Below are 18,672 nucleotides of genomic sequence, written 5' to 3'. Positions count from 1 at the left end.
AATATATCACACCACACACGCACACATGCAAAACTAACAAGGTACAAGAGCTCTCGAAACATAAAAAATTAATATAAATTATGCAGTAAGACCTGAAAAGAGAATAATTAGTGCCAGTTTATGGTAAGACAAAACTCAACATGTACTAAAATATATGCATTATTTGTTAGGAAAAGTGGACCTAATCAAAATCTATAATGTTATTCTCCAAAAAATATCTTTGTACATTTGATGACAAAATATTTTCTGCTTGTTAAAAATATCAACAATTCAAATTCATCCATCCCCTCTACTTCAAGTAAGAAAAGAAAGCCTGCAACTGACTGCAATTTCATCCGTAGAAGAGGTGATGATGACAAGGCTAGCTGAGAATCCTTTAAATCCAGCTAGGATTTCCCATTCGTGGTCTTACTATCCTCCAAGTCCGTCTAAATGGAGATTTCAGGTGGTTCCAGGTCCTATAAGACTGCATATGCTTTTTATTCATATCCGCTGTTATGGGCACTGTAAACGATTGGACTTTACAACACAATTCATACCTGGCCTTGTGGGACTTCGTCCTTCTTGTCTCTGTCCATCATGGGAATAGGCTGTATTCCCAGCTTCTTCATTTCATCACCCTGGGAGAAACAGGGGAAAACGAGGCTCTCTCAATTTTATAAACTGCTATAAAACTTTGGTACTAATGAGTGGTTCCCTTTTTTCATTAATTCTCTTCAAAATGAATAATGTTGCTGCTTAAGGACCCAAACAAATGTCAGAATAATAAAAAATGTAATGTATTATTGCAGGGTTTTATCCTGATATTCCTCTCCTGTACTGAATTACCAGAAACCTAGCCATCTCTTCTGGTTTCATTTTGTAGAAGTTAGTGAAAGTTAGTAATAAGAGGAGATAAATGTGTGAGGTGGAACACAAGAACAAAATGTGAGATAACCGCAAGGTCTTTATCTCACTTCTTCAGATGATTTTTCACATGCAATGCGCCGGGTGAAGCTAGGCTTTAAAGAGGAACATTGATACATCAATAATAAACAATAGTCTACTAAAACATGTCAGTAAAGATACAGTATAACTGGCTAGACATCAGCACAGAGGTTAAAAATTATAGATGTTTATTAAAGATGTACGATATCGCAGGCTCTGGGCTAAGCAACTTGTACTATTATTTCACTTAATCTTCATGAAATACTATGAGTTAGATATTATTATCCCCGTTTTATAGATTTTAAAAATTATCTTACTGTTTTTATTTATTTTTTAAGGTTAAAGATTGTTAAAATTTTTCCTGAATACCTCACACTCTTCCCTCACATTTCTTAATTATTTTATTATTTTATTTTAATTATGCTTGTTTTCAGAAATCCAAAGCACAGAACAACTAAAACCACCCTGAATGTGCTAAGATAAGGTCTAGAGACAAATTACTATAACCCTCGTTAAGAATGTTTGCGTACAGGACAAAGACACTTGCCTTGACTACTAAAGGCACTTGAAGTATAGAGTTTGCTCTGGTGTTGTTGCTTTAAATATGAACAGCAGTGGTTCTCAAGCTTTTTTTCTTTTATGTCCTAAGTGAATGAAAATAACTAGGCCCCTTGATCAAGGATTTCACAAGCCCAACATATAAAAAGATTTAAAATAAGCAGTGATTTGAATATGTACCCGAATAAGGATTGATGCTGACGAGGAAAACAACGGGACACCATGGACCGTGTGTGCAGGAGCACAGGGGTGTCTGGGGCTCAGGGGTGAGGGGCTGCAGGGGTGAGGGAGGGAGCCCCAGGCAGATGGAACTGCACAGCACGGTCAGGGACCCAGAGGACAGAGGGGCTGAAATGTGGGAGAGTTTGGAGAGGCAGAGGGCTTGCTGCATCGAGCGTGTGATTTTCATCTTTATCATATCAGTGTGGAGAGACGGAAGACGGGAGGTGTGGTACTGACATAAACAGAATTAAAGTCGTCCTGAACCGGCAAGCGTGGTCACCGAAGCACAGAGATGAGTCAGAGAACTGGCCTGAGGGCTCAGTCTCAGCACTAAGGCAAGGATTTCATCTCAAGCAACATGACACCAGAGGCTATACTCTTAATCACTGCTACACTGATTTTAAAAGATAAAGGCAAGGAACCCAGTTAGATGTTGCAGTAACCCAGGCGGGATCTGGTGAAGCTCTGAAGAAGTGGGAGAGAGTGCGGGGCTGAGGTGAGAAGCGTGGACTTTATGAACGTCTAGGAGATCAACTGGCAAGACTGGGTGATTACGTTTCTGTTTCCACCCCGGGAGCTCCCTGCAGACGTCATCTATGAGGATACTGGCAGCTAATCGCTCCCTGTGGACTGTTTAACCAACTGGGAATAGAAAGGGAAAAAGTCTACACGTCTCTCACATTTCGATTCGTATTTTAGAATACAGATATAGTTGTTATGGTATGAAGTATGTCACAGTTGAATAAATAAAAGTATTTGCAAAACAATAAGCTAGCTTCAGACAAGTTTTCTTGTGTGGTGTTTATAGAATTAATTCTAGGTTACTACTTTTAGACACACATGCAAATTAAGTTGACTGTGATAATAAAGTCAAACATTACAGCTCAGACGTGTACATCTAAAAACAATCTTTCTGAGTCTGATAGTAACTAGATTTTGACACACACACAATAAAATAAAGAAAAAAAAAAAACCATGCAAGAGGATGCCTACACAATGTATGCATTGTGTATTTGAGAAATAACACCATGAGTATATTCAACTCAAGACCCGTGGTCTTCACCCAACAAAAATTCTTTGGCTTTACAATTATAAGACAGATCAACATTATAGACTATTTCTACTAATCGTTAGCTGAACGATTTACTGTTTTTTACTTTTTACATCCACTCTTCTACATGGATGAGATTTATGGTCTGAACCATCAACTACCGAACTTTTTGTCCTCCAAATTTACTTTTACTTCTTCAGAACAAATGAGGTGTACAAATACTTTACAGTTTTTTTCCATAATCTTTGAACATGCAGGGATCTAAGTATTTGTGGATTCATTTGAATAAGAGAATTATATTCTACTTAACTCATGGCAAATCGAGGAGTAAACACAGGTTTCTGATAATTTGGATAATTCAGTCTAGAAAAGGTATTCATGAAAGTAATTCACATGGTTGTTTCACATGTCAGGAATTCATGGATTGACATCCCACATATTCTACAGAACTCATAATTTCAGCTGAATTGCCCATTTGGTACATTTACATCATCTCAGTTTCTACGGTACAACGTGATTAGTCTCTCGAATTTCTAGCTGTAGGCACATACAGCCCGTGATATCGTGGGTCCCTCTTAGTACGTTTTCCAGTGGCTGTCATAAAGGAGATGGCCTAATACAGTTTATTGGATGGATGACAAAAGATTGGCTATTAAATAAGGAAAACTGTTGCACTACTGTTCAGGGCATCAGTTCCTGAACTATTTCAGTGGAGATCAGAGAGTTTACACACATATTCAAGTCAGATGTAACAGAATGACTGTTCTTACTTCATACCTGTATAAATGTTAAACAATAGTTTTTTAAGTAAACATAAACATGAGCAACTAAGATACTGTGACTAAATTATCCTTATATTTAATTTCTTCCCAATTGTTTCTCATTTCTTGATATTATCTATGTTCATATAAAAATCAAGGACGTACCTCAGCCCAGAATTCTGCGTATATATCATTTGCCGTCAATTTTGTTACTGGCCACAGCTTTGTCACAGAACAAAGATCACAGGCAGTCATCATCAAGCCAATGACACGGTCTCTAGAACACAATAATATAAAACTGGTCACCGCAGCATTTGCAAACTTATAAGAACAACTGGAAAGACTTCTGTATTTTCAGGAGTGAGTGAGGCCTAAAGTGGGCATCGCTTCATGATGGGGGAACGATAGCGTTACAGAGCAGATACAGCTAACAGGCAAGAAAATAAAGAATGAAAGAACAGTGTAGCTTTTATTGTAAGAACATCAGTCACTTCTGTCCCTAGTTCCACGAAGAGTATATCCTGTGTTCCTGCTGCCTAGTTGTTACTGTTGAAATAAAATATTATGTGGGCATGGCCCTGATACCATCTAAATCCCCTGCTGTATTTTACTGCCACAAACCAGATTTTGACTTCTGTGGAATTCTGGAAATTTAGAGTGAGAAGAAACCGTGAAGAAAAAAGTCCCAATCCTTTCATTTTATATAAGGAAAATCTGAGGTGCAAATAAATGAGATGATTTCTTCAAGGTATAACTGGCTCAAGACAAGGCCAGAGTAGATGCAGATTCCCAGAATTCTCTCCCATCTCCCCACCTGCAGAGAAATGGGATGTCTCCAAACACTTTACAAGCTCCAACTTTCCAACTGAAAGGAGTTTTCTTTTCAATTGCTTTGCACTCACAACTATGTGTTCTAGGTCTGATTTTTTATTCTAAATATGGTTTGGCTTAATATTTCCTCTTGGAGAAAGATAAAGATTGCTTAAAAGAATTCAAACAGACATATCCCCTATAATTTTAACGCATCTGGTCTAGTGACATGAGGTCACCCTAAATGAAGTCTACACTTAATGGTGGCACTAAGTACAAGTTATTAAGAGCTTTTAATATTACTGACATTAACTTTTACAAAGCAAATTACATAATAAAAGGAAAATTATCGAGAAAGACACAAAACCACATAACAAGTGAGAAGGTGTCATAATTCCAGCTCCTACCTAAATTCTAATGCGTCTGAGGACTCCACTGCTACTCAAGGCCGCCTTATTTCCTGGAGGTGCACAGACAATCCCCATCTGTGGGCACAGTACTCCCTGGGTCCTGAGCCTGCCCACCAGGCCCACAGCCTAGTAAGAGCATCTGTCTGTCGCGTGGGCAGAGTCTCTGATTCAGTGGTGTTCCCTAAAGCAGGTTCCTTTGATGCCAATCACTCTTAAGGTTCTTTCATTTCCCATCAGCCAATTTCGTTTAGCCCATTAGCCTAATTAAATGGTATCTTCTACAACTTTACTTTTCATTAAGGACACATGTCAAAAGGGTATCATGTCTCTACCAGGGAAGCCTAGATAACTTTAAAAACATCAATGAGACTTACATGTACCCATCCTGTGACCCCAAAACAGATGCCATGTGAAGATGCAAATCCCTTAAAATGATCAGGAAACCCCATGGTTTCTTGATGAGGTAGTTTCCTAAGCACTTTGTGGTTTAAAAGAAGAATATTTATTTCTGGATTTGGGCTTCTAAAGCAACAAGTATATTATCTGTTTGCTCAACAGATAAATTCATTTAAACAGAAACAGAACATGAAAAAAAACTATTATTTTGTTAACAAATAATTATTTCACGAGATAGAAATAATTCAGTCTCATTCAATCTACATTCACACAAAAAATCAGCATTTATTTCTTTTGGCTAAATATTGTAATAAGCTTTATCTCAAAAAAGATTTCTTATCTCATAAATCTATGAAAAAATGTTAATAGAACTGGAAAGCATGTGAAGCCAACTTTCTCACTGGATATGATTCTGTGGCAGCATTGCTACTACTAGGGTTGAAAAGTTTATAATCTAGTCATCCTTTAGATTTCGCTATCAAAATTACTTAGACAAAACAGTTTAAGAGTATTTTACTGTGAACCAAACAAGTAAAAAATAAGACAGACAAGAAAATTTGTACTAAATGCCTTTAGTAAATAAAAATTACTCATTTTTTACTCTCCATGACAAATCAGCTAGATGGTCATGGTTTTCCGGAAATATTAACCTGAATTGGAATTGTTTTATTTCTTTCTCTGAGTGGAATATAGACCTAATGGTATAGAGACCGAATTCGTAATGCATTCCAACAACCAACTGTGAAAGGGATGGCGTTTACGCCAACTGTGCTCTTGGTATGATCTTGCAAAGCCCCCTGACTAAGAGCACCGCAGTAAGAGCACAACACAACGCCTCTATCACAGATGGTTCCTACGGGGGTAATTTCTCGGGGGGGGGGGGTTGACTACATTCATTTATTCCAAAAAGTTTTGAATGCCTGTACGTATCAGGCACGGCGAAAATAATAAACAAAATACGCACTGCTCTTGTAGAACTAATGTTCCAACGGGGAGAAGTAAAAAATAGGGTAAAGATTTTCACTCAACAAGTCTATATAAAAAATATTTTAGGGGACTTCCCTGGTGGTGCAGGGAAGATAAGACTCCACGCTCCCAATACAGCGGGCCCGGGTTTGATCCCTGGTCAGGGAACTAGATTCCACATGCATGCCGCAACTAAGAGTTCACATGCCGCATCTAAGGAGCCCATGTGCCGCAACTGAGGCCCAGTGCAAACAGACAAACAAATAAATAAATAAATATTTTACGAGAGGCAAAAATATGAAGATGAGAGAGAGAGTCCAGTAGAGGCGGCAGTGTGCATACAAGTCCTAACATGGGAATCGGTGAGGTGTGCTGGAGGAACAGTGAGAAAGCCAGTCTGGCAGAAATGCAGGAGCAAGGAGGTGCCAGGCCGTTGCTAAGTCTCCAGACAAGACAGGACCAAGTCTGATGGTGAGATGCTGGCAGTTGGGAGTAGAAGAGCGACATGACACACTTTTAAAGAGATACCTCAGCTCTGCCCAGAGGAGGATGAACTGTAGCATTGTAGGGGGAGGGAGGTTGCTGAGAGGCCGTTTAGGAGAACACACAGCCATCCAGATGCGCAAGGACGGCAGCTTGAATTAAGGTGACAGTAGTGGAGACAAAGAAAGTAGGAGGGTTCTAGTCGTTAGAGGCAGAGCCGAGTTGAAATACGTTAACATCCACAGGAGTTACAATAAGAGACATCTCTCTCCCTGTCTTTCCCCCCAGCATCATCCCAGACCGGGTCGAGCAACTTAAAACACAGGACCTGTCACAGGTGAGCAGAGGTTCCGACCTGAAAGTGAGCGCCTCTCGCCAGTGCGTACGTCCACCTTCCCAGTGCCAGCCTATTTTAAAATTCTCTTCCCACATCCCACGATCACAGAATCACTGAACTTTACAAAAGGGAGAGAAAAGAAACCACACAGCCTGCAGGATTTCAGGTGAGTTACTGGTGGCCAAAAAGGAAGCCCCAGCTCTCCCCCACTGCCCCCTCATCCCATGCCACAGACTCTGTAAAGTTAGTTAACCAAGGATACGATGTCCTATTGGAAAAGAAGTAGAACTACGCAGATGAAACATATAAGCAACTTTATAAAGATTTCAGGTAGCACTGTGAAGATAAACAAAGAATGAATTCTCATACGATTATTATTACAATTACTCACTGTGTGAATAACTGGAATTCAAAAGGACTGAAAGGCTGGCTGGATTTCCACAGTGAGCTGGAAATGTAATACTCAGTACCTCTGATTCTCTACCCTCACTGTTTACTAGGCTCTGACCTCATTGCAACCTCCCACATACCAACTAAGTCTTTAAGTGGGAGAAAAATTTAGAAACATAGTCCAGTTGTAAAACACAGTAACTTTAATACCTACTTCAACACAAGGTTATATCAGCCAGGATCCTGACCTGAAACAGATGACACACCCAGGAGAATTGGAGGATTGACTGAAGGGACTATTCACATGGCCTGGAGGGAAACCAAGGAATAGTAAGGCACTGAGGGCCAGTGAGAGTGGGCAGGTTCCCACCCTGGGCCTGGAGGGACGAAGGACAGCTAGCAAGGGCCTGAGGTCTTGCCCCCAGACGCGGGGACCCACAAGGAAGAAGCGAGGGGAATGAACACACCAACTCTTCTCTCCTCCTGCCCTCTGATCTCTGGTCAATGCCACTCGTGGCTGAATCCAGATGGAAGCTGGAGGGAGGGCAAGGGAGCTGAGTGACTTGCCCCTGGGGGCCAAAGTGGAAGACAAGCTTAGTGGATCTGGGGGCCAAAAGGAGGCCGCCCAGCACATGGGAGTAGCCCAGAGGGGGAGCTAAAAAGCTGTTGTTCACACGGAAAAATACATTTGAAATTTGAACCATTTAAGTATTAAATTGCACAGAAATAGAAAAATGAATTTAAAGCCAACATTTCTACTAATCTAAGAAAATCTGTGCCATTAGGCTTTGGGGACCCAGCACAAGATTGTCACCAAAACAACAGAAAAAAAAAGAAAACAAATGCACGTCCTGCTTATCTTAGAGTGTGCATATAGAAAGAGCTGATCAAAGACCAGACTTCTATCAGGAGGCGTCTTAATTGTAACTGTGAGAGCAGGTCAGTAAAGTGGCAACAAGTGGTTAAATAAAAAGGAAACCATAAACAAGACCAAAGACAACCCACATAACGGGAGAAAATATGTGCAAATGAAGCAACTGACAAAGGATCAATCTCCACGATTTACAAGCAGCTCATGCAGCTCAATAACAAAAAAACAAACAACCCAATCCAAAAATGGGCAGAAGACCTAAATAGACATTTCTCCAAAGAAGATAGACAGATTGCCAACAGACACACAAAAGAATGTTCAACTCCATTCATCATTAGAGAAATGCAAATCAAAACTACAATGAGATATCATCTCACACCAGTCAGAATGGCCATCATCAAAAAATCTAGAAACAATAAATGCTGGAGAGGGTGTGGAGAAAAGGGAACCCTCTTGCACTGTTGGTGGGAATGTAAATTGATACAGCCACTGTGGAGAACAGTATGGAGGTTCCTTAAAAAACTACAAATAGAACTACCATATGACCCAGCAATCCCACTACTGGGCATATAACCTGAGAAAACCATAATTCAAAAAGAGTCATGTACCACAATGTTCATTGCAGCTCTATTTACAATAGCCCGGGGATGGAAACAACCTAAATGTCCATCATCGGATGAATGGATAAAGAAGACATGGCACATATATACAATGGAATATCACTCAGCCATAAAAAGAAACGAAATTGAACTATTTGTAATGAGGTGGATAGACCTAGAGTCTGTCACACAGAGTGAAGTAAGTCAGAAAGAGAAAGACAAATACCGTATGCTAACACATATATATGGAATTTAAGAAAAAATAATGTCATGAAGAACCTAGGGGTAAGACAGGAATAAAGACACAGACCTACTAGAGAACGGACTTGAGGATATGGGGAGGGGGAAGGGTGAGCTGTGACAAAGCGAGAGAGAGGCATGGACATATATCCACTACCAAACCTAAGGTAGATAGCTAGTGGGAAGCAGCCGCGTGGCACAGGGAGATCAGCTCGGTGCTTTGTGACCGCCTGGAGAGGTGGGATAGGGAGGGTGGGAATGAGGGAGACGCAAGAGGGAAGAGATATGGGAACATATGTGTATGTATAACTGATTCACTTTGTTATAAAGCAGAAACTAACACACCATTGTAAAGCAATTATACTCCAATAAAGATGTTAAAAAAAAAAAAAGCAAGTGCTTGGGGGTATACAAGTGGATGTTTTCCTTAGAAACTGTCATCTAGCCTTATTTTAATCCCTTTATTTTAAAATTAGGTCATACATAGCATGGGAAAAGAGACTAGGTTAAATCCGTTTTCCCTTAAATTATCATTTTAATGATTTTTTTTCTTGTTTTAAAACTTATCCTCAAGGACTTTTAAATCACTGCACTAACTTAAATCATGTCTATAAAAACTACTGTACTTCTCTCATAATATGACCTATTTTGGTTAATTTATTAGACATTGAACTGGACTAAGGATGCTGTAGGTTCTGAGAATATTATTTGAACAGGTGCAGAACCAAAATCATAGACAAGATTTCAGAATCTTACTGCTTTCAAAGACACAAACAATAACTCTTTAATATAAACATCAGCATGATATAGTGATGATCTCACTCAGTAAACTTTAAGTTCTCAATTCTTATTTTTGTGGAACCCTGTGTTGCTTTTTGAAAAACACCATTAAGAAGAGAGAAAATGAAATTATCTGTCAATGCAGAATCGGTCTTGAGCAAATGTGTCTCACAGAGGGATTTGCCGTTATTAAAAACTTATTCTAACTTAAAATTTCTTTGCCTAACAGAATCCTTGTGTTAGTCCCAGAGTTGATGACTCTGACCTCCTAACACGGGCAACTCTGTATTACTTTAAATCAAGTGAAGACATCAGCGATTTCACGCTAGAAAGTAGTTTCCCTGCATTTCAAGTTCTTCGGCTGAAACATAAAACACACACCTAGCAGAACGAGGCCCTCGTACATTTACTACTGCAGGTAAAGACACATCACTGGTGTCACGTTGACAAAATGCTACAGGAAACTGCATTACGGTCTAAGAATAAAGGAAACCACACGAACAAAGTACAGAGCAGTAGCCATGTGAAAGTGTACATCTTTTCTAGCTCTGTTTCTGAATTGTTTAAAGAATTGGTCAGGTGTTTAACGTACCCTTTCTTTGATGTGCACCTAAATCTAAATTAAGGAAAGACTTCGGAAGAATGGTGGCAGAGGAATGTCTTTGAAGGGTACAAATATTCCCTGAGATTAAGAGAATAAGCATTTTCATTCATATATTTCCGAAAGCTTTTAAGGATAAAATTCTGCACTTAGTCGATTTTTAAAATACATGTTTGAGGAAGGCAATTCCAACATGAAATACATGGAAATAAAAATTATAAAAGCTACTACTAACTCATATATTTGTCATTTAACATTTAAAAGGATACTTTAACTTGATTTCATAACTTAAAAAACATTTGATCTTTTATAATGTTTGTTAAGTGGTCCTTAGGTAAGACTGTATGTTTTCCTCCATTAAGAAAGATGCTGTAATTCAAGAATAGTGCTCTGATTTCTATGGATGTTCTCTTCAGTTTTGTCAAAAGGGGACAGCTAGCTGTTTCAGGGAAAAACTAAGCTACCCTTTGCCTTGAGTCCAGAGCTGGTTTCCGAATGTGACATTCATTTTAGTTGTGGTTAACTGTGGTTTGACTGTGGTTAGGGAAAGAGTATTGAAGGACATTTTCAGTGACGGAATAAATTAGTTTACAATTTCTGTTTCTCTTTTTGGTGCACTTTATTTCTCCTCCTCTCCATCTTTTATGTCACTAGCAAGTCCCCTTTTATAAATTAGATTTAAACTGATCTAATAATTCATTTCTGGGGCCCTAAAATCACTTGGCAGGCTCTGTTATTTAAAAAGTTTAAAGAACATAATCATTACTAAATGTGAGATATTTGTGAAAATAAAACTGTATGTATGTCTAATATAAAAGTGAGTCACTCAACTGATTTTGAAAGACACATGGCGATGACTTTCATACATATCTGGTCTCTGGTTGCTTCATTTTCAAAATAGAAAATAAGAAAATTACCTAATATTTTCAAGCACAGTTGTGGCTACAATGTCAAGTTCATACAAGGCATAATAGTCAATGTTAAGGGCATGTCAAGTTAAGGGGGAGAGGGATAACTTAGGAATTTGGGGTTAACATATATACACTACTATATATAAAATAATCAACAAGGACTTACTGTATAGCACGGGGAGCTATGCTCAACATAATACTCTGTAATAACCTACATGAGAAAAAGAATCTGAAAAAGAATGGATATGTGTATATGTCTAACTGAACCACTTTGCTGCACACCTGAAACTAGCATAACATTGTAAATCAACTATACTCCAATATAAAATAAAAATTTAATTTAAAATAGTCATAATAGTAAATGTCAAGGGCAGGTGGCAAGGACCAGTGGTAAGGACAAAAGGTAGGGAAGACGTGTCAGAATATTAGGACTCCCAGCAATGATGAGGAGATCACGTGGCATTCAGCTCCAGACCGAGTGGAACAAAGACTGAGAGAGCCATAAAATGAGAGAATGATCTGTGTAAAGTCCAGCTGACCCAAAAGTAAGAGACCAATAAGAGGCCAACACGCCAAGGACGAGGGAGCAGAAAAGCACAAAGAGCCCGGGTTCCTGAAAGCATCACCGGGCAGCTGAACTTAAGCCCGCGACTACCTATCTTCAGACTCTTTACAATAGGATAAAAAATAAAACCTTATATTTTGAGACACTAGTCATTAGGATCTATCTTTTGTAAACTAAACGCCTTCCTAACTGATAAAACACTTAATGCACATGCGGCCGTCTGGCTTCATTCAGAATACACTATATCTTTTGATATAAAATGATTATCTGTCATGCTCTAGAGAATACTTGTGGAAAAAAAACCCAGAGAGTTGAGATATCTGACATGATACTGTCCTTCTTCAGAAAGGACTGGATGCCAGGAAGGGCAGATTTCCAGCTTCATCAGGACATGTAAAATACTGGTAAATTACCAGGACGCAAAATGCCACTGAAGATATAATAAGAATACAAGATCACATTATGAAACCTACACTCTTCATTTTTTGTCATTTTGGATTATTTGTTTGCTCGACCAATACTGAACCCTCCTACGTGCTCAGCGGCGTCACAGTTACCCGTAGCTCTGGGCCCAACAAGTGGACAAAAGCCTGGAATGTAATTACTTCCATAACGTGACATTCTGTCCTCTGATTATGCTCAACAGGACATTATGCCATGATAATTTACGTCTGAGACAAGAGAGTTTTGAGAGTGAAAGTGAGCACTAATATTAATTATATCAGGACAACAGGTATTAATTGAGAATGATCCAGACCAACTAGGGAGTCTGGTCACCCTGATTTTAACACAAAAATATCACAAAATAAATAAAGATAATATCAGTACTTTGAGAATTGTTATGAAAAATATTAATCTTAAATATTAATTTTTACCAAATAATTGGTAGGGAAGAAAAAATATCCATCTAAACATTTTTAGGCTTACCATGGATATGCACATGTAACTAAATAAAACGGTCTTGTAAGTACTGTTAACCTCTCTGCTTATGGTTTAGAAATACAGTGATTCTTAATTTAAATAAAGGCTGCACTTCTCTAGATATTAGGTTACTTCACTCTTGGCCAAAGTCTGCCATTGATGTCCTCAGACGAATGGTAGCATCTTTTGTGTTTTAGCATTAATTCCAGGTATAAAGGGAGAGGCCATGTCTGTCATTTATTAACTATCTATTGGAGCAATTCCAATTACTGTCTCTAACAATTTTCTTCTAAGAAATATAATCATATATTAAACTACAAAAAGTCGAATACCAGATAAATAATTAATTAAAGGTATAAAACAAACTAAACTAAGTTGGATATTCACGTAAGAGGAGAAGAACATCAGTGGGCTGAAGTAAACGCCTGCACCAGAAAGTGCTGCTGGAACAGGGTCCCGAAAGAGAACAAGAATTCACAATCAAAGAAGGGTACCACACTGTTAAGCAAAGATAGACAGTAAAATAACATAATAAACTTTATTCAAAAGTATATTTCCAGCTTATAGACTGCACATTAACTAACAGATAGAAAACAGCTTTGGAGAAGCATCCTTTTCAAACCATATGCAGAGAACCCCCGGCCACCGCGAATGTGGACCAGCCAGCCCTGGAGGCACCTGCCCCGTGAATGCGCCAGCAGAGTCAGGAAAGAGAGCCCTCGCCACGTTTCTTTCGAGCAGAAATTGCTAGAGCAAGAAAACAAGGAGCTAGATGTAAAAACTAGCCTAATTTGGAGACGATATCTGTCCACTTCGTACAGTGCTCAGTGGAGCTATTTCCGCAAACTGCAGCTCTCACTGGAGAAACAGCTGTCAAGTTATAGACGATGCCATGTACAGAACATCTGGAGCGAACCTGTGTCTATGACAGAGGTGGTGGAATACGTACCCTAGTCACAGGGGAAATGATGTCTGTGTTAACTCAAGTGTAGTAAAGGTTCTAGAAAATAGAAAGCAGAAGATAAACATTTCCCACAGCGAGGGCAGCCCTGAGCCTTTGTAAAATGCCCCCGTGGCTGAACTCCATGTCTACCATTTCCTAGGACAACGCAGAATGGCTCAAATTATGCAATTTCTTACATACGTCATTATGGAATCCTCACAAGAAAATCTATGAAAGGCCAACAAAGCCGTGTCAAATGCATGAATACTGAATTCACTAATAATACTAAAATAGATTAAAAGCTGCTCAGTACCATGCAGAATTCTGTGAACTGCTTCTATGAGCTCATCAACTCCTAACCACCTCACAGAAATGAGATTTGCTCTCATTTGGTGAATTAAGGACCATTCTATTTAATTTTTTTTAAAGATTTCATTTAAAGGCCTACTGATATAATTGACATACTCTACCTTGTTTAAGAACAAAACACTTGAAACAAAAGTGTATCATATTTCATCACAGAATCATACTTCTACATTGTACATTTTTGTTGCTCATACTTTAACTTAGGTGTAACTTACATGGAATTAAATGCATGAATTTGAAAGATATAGTTCAATGAGTACGAAAATGTATACAGTCCAACCACCAGACCAGTGATGACAGGGAACATTTTCATGACCCAGACACACCTTCTGCCCTTTCCCGTTCAATATCCCTTATCCAACACCAACACCTGCCAGCCTGAATTCTACCGCAATCACTAACACTATTGATTTGTTTGGCCTATTCTAGAATTTGGTAAAAATGTTTTCATAGAGTAGGCACTGTTTTGTTCAACATAATGACTGTGTGATTTCTTCATGATGTTGCATGAATCTGTAGTTTCTAACTTCTTTTATTGCTGAACAGTACAGTATTCCACTGAGTAAGTGCCAGAAACTGTCTATCTGTTCACCGCTGTTGGACCTTTGGGCTGCTTCTGGTTTAGATATATGATGAATAATGCTGCCGTGAATGTCTGCGTCCAAGCCTTTGTGCGAAAGGCAGAAAAAAAGTGGAAGACAAAATTGGGAACAAAGAACAAGTGCGAAGGATAGAAAACAGTAACAGGTATGGCAGATATTAATGCAACCATATCAAAAATCACTTTAAATGTCAATGATCTAAATACACCAATTAAAAGAGATTATCAGAGTGGATCAGAAAATAAGGCCTGAATATTTGTTGCTTATAAGAAACACGCTTTAACTATAAACACACATATAGACTAAAAGTAAATGGGTGGAGAATGATATACCAGGCTAACATTATTCACAAGAAAATGGGAGCAGCCAGATTAATTTCAGACAGAACAGACTTCAGAGCAAGGATAGGTATCCGCAATAAAGAGGAACATCTCATAAGAATAAAGGGATCAATTCTCCAGGAAGGTATAATTGTCCTCAACCTGTATTCCCCTAGTGACAGAGCATCAAAATAGGTGAAGCAAAAACTGATCAAAGTTCAAGGAAAAGTATATCAGCTCCACTACTATAGTTGCAGACTTCAACACACCTCTATGAGAACTGGATAGATCCAGCAGGCAGAAAATCAGGACATATTTGAATCCAATAATTTCATCAATGATACAACTGACATCTGTAGGTTGCTTCATCCAGCAACAGCAGAAGACACATTCTTTCCAAACTCAAATGGAACATTCACCAAGACAGACCATGTTCCAGACCATAAAATACACTTTTTAACAAACTTAAAAGAACAGAAACCATACAATGTATGTTCTTAGATAACAGTGAAATTAACTAGATATCAATAACAGAAAAATAGCTGGAAAACCCTCAAATACTTAGAGATTAAAAAACACTTCTGAATAACACACGGGCCATAGAAGAAACAAGAGAAATTTTAAAATATTTGTAACTAGACATAAATGAGGACACAGCTTAACAAAATCTGTGGGATGTAGTGAAAGCAGTGTTTAGAAGGAAATTTACAGCATTAAATGCATATAAGAGAAAAGAAGAAAGAAGAAACGGTAGGAATTAGAGCAGAAATCAATGACATTGAAAACAGCAAACCAACAGAGAAAATAAACCAGACTAAAAGCTGGCTCTTTGAAAAGATCCGTAAAAGCAATAAGTCTGTTGCCAGCCTAACTCAGGAAAAAAGAGAATACAAATTACTAATATCAGAAATGAAAAAGGGGACGTCACTACAGATCTCATGGACATTCAAAGGATAATGAAGGAGTACTACAAACAACTCTACGCCCACAACTTTGGTCACCTAGATAATACGAATCAATTTCTTAAAGGATGCAATCTTCCAAAACTTACACAAGAAGAAATAGACAATCCAAACAGGTCTGTATCTATTCAAGAAATTTAGTCAATAATTAATAACCTTCCAAAACAGAAATCACCAGGCCCAGATGGGTTCAGACAGCATATCCTACCAAACAAACTGAACTCACCCTGCTCCGATGGCTTGGGTGTTAGTTCACGGCAGCTGCGACCGCAAACAGGATCAAATCATGCAGGTTTTGATTCCGGGTAATGCTGCAGTGGAAGAGCTCAACTGCTCTTCAGTACGGTCATTGTGACTCTCTCAACTTCCCTTCTCCATGAGACCTCGCGTTAGTCAGGGCTGGAGAATCTCACTCCACCCGTTCATCCCCAGAAGCAGAAAGTGGGATCCCTGGAGTTTCTCTTCCTGGCAGTGAACCCAGCCCTTCCCGCAGGACTGTGACGGCTGATCAGGGTTAGAACATCAGGGAGGCCAGGACCGGGCAGGGGTGAGGCAGGAGTCTCCTTACCCTCTTACTCCTCACCCAGGGCGGGAGATGAGTGTCTGGGGTCGGAGGGATTGTGGGCCGGGGTGAGGAAGCAGTGGGGATGGGGGTGACAGTGAAGCCAAACAGGCGCACAGCGGGGGCCACCCCACCCCCAGGAAGCCCCGTGAAGTCTCTAGGCCTGGCCAGGCTCTTGCCTTCCCAAACTCAAGACTATTTGCTCCCAGGGTCAGTTGGGCTCTTTTGATTGCAGAAGACAAAAACTCACTTAAGCTTCTGTATTAGTTTGCTAGGGTTGCCGTAACAAAGTACCACAAACTGGGTGGCTTAAATGACAGAAATTTATTGTCTCACGGTTTTAGAGGCCAGAAGTCCAAATCAAGGTGTTGGCAGGGTTGGTTCCTTCTGAGGGCCATGAGGGAAGGATCTTTTCCAGGCTCCTCTTGTTGGCTGGCAGATGGCCATCTTCTCCCTGTGTCTTCACATGGTCTCCCCACTGACACATCTCTGTCCAAATTTCTTCCAAGGATATCAGTCATGTTGGGTTACGGCCCACCCACATGGCCTCATTTTACCTTAATCACCTCTATAAAGGCCCTATCTCCAAATACTGTCGCATTCTGGGAACCTGGACTTCAACATACGAATCTGTGGGGCGACACAATTCATCCCATAAGAGTTTTCTAGAACACAAGTTTATTTTAATGTGTTGTAGAGTTATTTAGTTGACGCATCCACCTCCCTGTTAGACTGGAAGGACCAGGACAGCAGGGCCAGGGGATGTCTGGCTCTTTGCTGCACACCCAGCACTCGCCCTAGGCTTGGCACTGAAAGGTACCGAATCTGTAGCTGTGGAATTGGGTGTCTCCCTTGGTGTCTCTGCTCCCTTCTCCCATTACTTACTGGCCGATCCCTCAAGAGCCTCCGACACAACACACTCACATGTCAGACAGTACACTCCACATACTGTATTTCACTTGATAGCATCTGTACTAACATACTTAATCTCCTTTAAAGTAAGTCAAATTTTTCTTAAATAAATTGAAAAGGAAATTTTTTCATGTAATTTCTACTTGGATTATTTGTCTTATTATTGAGTTGTAAGAGTTATATAAGACTGCTATCAAACACAAATATTGAGAATATTTTCTCACATTCTGTGGCTTGTCTTTTCATCTCCTTAAAAGCTGTTTTGAAAATCATAAGTTTTTAATATGATGAAGACGATCTATCATTTGTTTGTCTCTTTGAAGGTTGGTGCTTTTCTGTTTTGTTTTTTCCAGCTTTATTGAGGCATGACTGACCAAAAACAGTTGTATATATTTAGGTTGTACACGTGGTTATTTGATATATGTATATATTGTTAAATGATTACCACAATTAAGTTAATTAACACATCCATTACCTTACACAGTTACCTTTTGTGTGTGTGTGTGTGTGTGTGTGTGTGTGTGTGTGGTGAGAACTTAGGATCCACTCACTTAGCAAATTTCAAGTGTACAGTACAGTGTTACTAACTGTAATCACCATGCTGTACCTTAGATCCCCAGAACTTATTAATCTCATAACTGAGAGTTTGTACCCTTTGACGGACATCTCTGAAGGTTAATGCTTTTTGTGTGCTAAGGAATCTTTGCCTATGCAAGGTCATGAAGACTTTCTCCTGTGTTTTGTTCTAAAAATGTTATAATTTTAGCTTCTACATTTAAGTCTATCATCCATCTGAAACCTCCGTAATTAAAAAGCAATGTTGAAATGACTATCCTTTCCCTAGTTGAATTATCTCGGCCCCTTGGCTGAAAATCAACAGGCTACATAGAATGGGTCTTCTGTAATCTGTCCCCATTTGTCTACCCTAACACCAATACACCCAGTCTTGATTACTGTTACTTACTTTATAGTAAGTCTTGAAATCAGATAGTATAAGTCCTCCAATTTGTCTCTGCTTTGTCAAAATTGCCTTGACTATTCTAGGTCTTTTGTATTTCTAGATAAATTTGAGGTCAGTGTGTCACTTTCTACAAAAAGTAGCCTGTGGATATTCTGACTAGAATTGCAGTTTTGGAGGAATGTTTGTAGAGAATCGATAGCAATATTGAGTGTTGCAATTCATAATCAGAAACATCTCTCCAGTCG

At 39.2% G+C, this 18,672-nt stretch overlaps 1 protein-coding gene across 1 annotated transcript in view; it reads right to left on the bottom strand.

Moving 5' to 3' along the window:
• The window catches only part of PDE10A (phosphodiesterase 10A), a 303,256-nt gene that overhangs the window by 10,320 nt on the left and 274,264 nt on the right, over positions 1 to 18,672 (bottom strand). The window contains exons 19-20 of the mRNA XM_060029658.1: positions 3,685 to 3,796; positions 540 to 620 (exon numbers count right to left, since the gene is read on the bottom strand). Coding sequence (XP_059885641.1) covers positions 540 to 620; positions 3,685 to 3,796 — 193 coding nt within the window. The remainder of the gene's footprint in view (positions 1 to 539; positions 621 to 3,684; positions 3,797 to 18,672) is intronic.

The sequence above is a fragment of the Delphinus delphis genome, chromosome 14 (assembly GCF_949987515.2).
Source record: "Delphinus delphis chromosome 14, mDelDel1.2, whole genome shotgun sequence".
Classification (NCBI taxonomy): domain Eukaryota; kingdom Metazoa; phylum Chordata; class Mammalia; order Artiodactyla; family Delphinidae; genus Delphinus; species Delphinus delphis.
The sequence above is the reverse complement of the archived record's forward strand: the minus strand, read 5'-3'. Positions and strand labels throughout refer to the sequence as shown.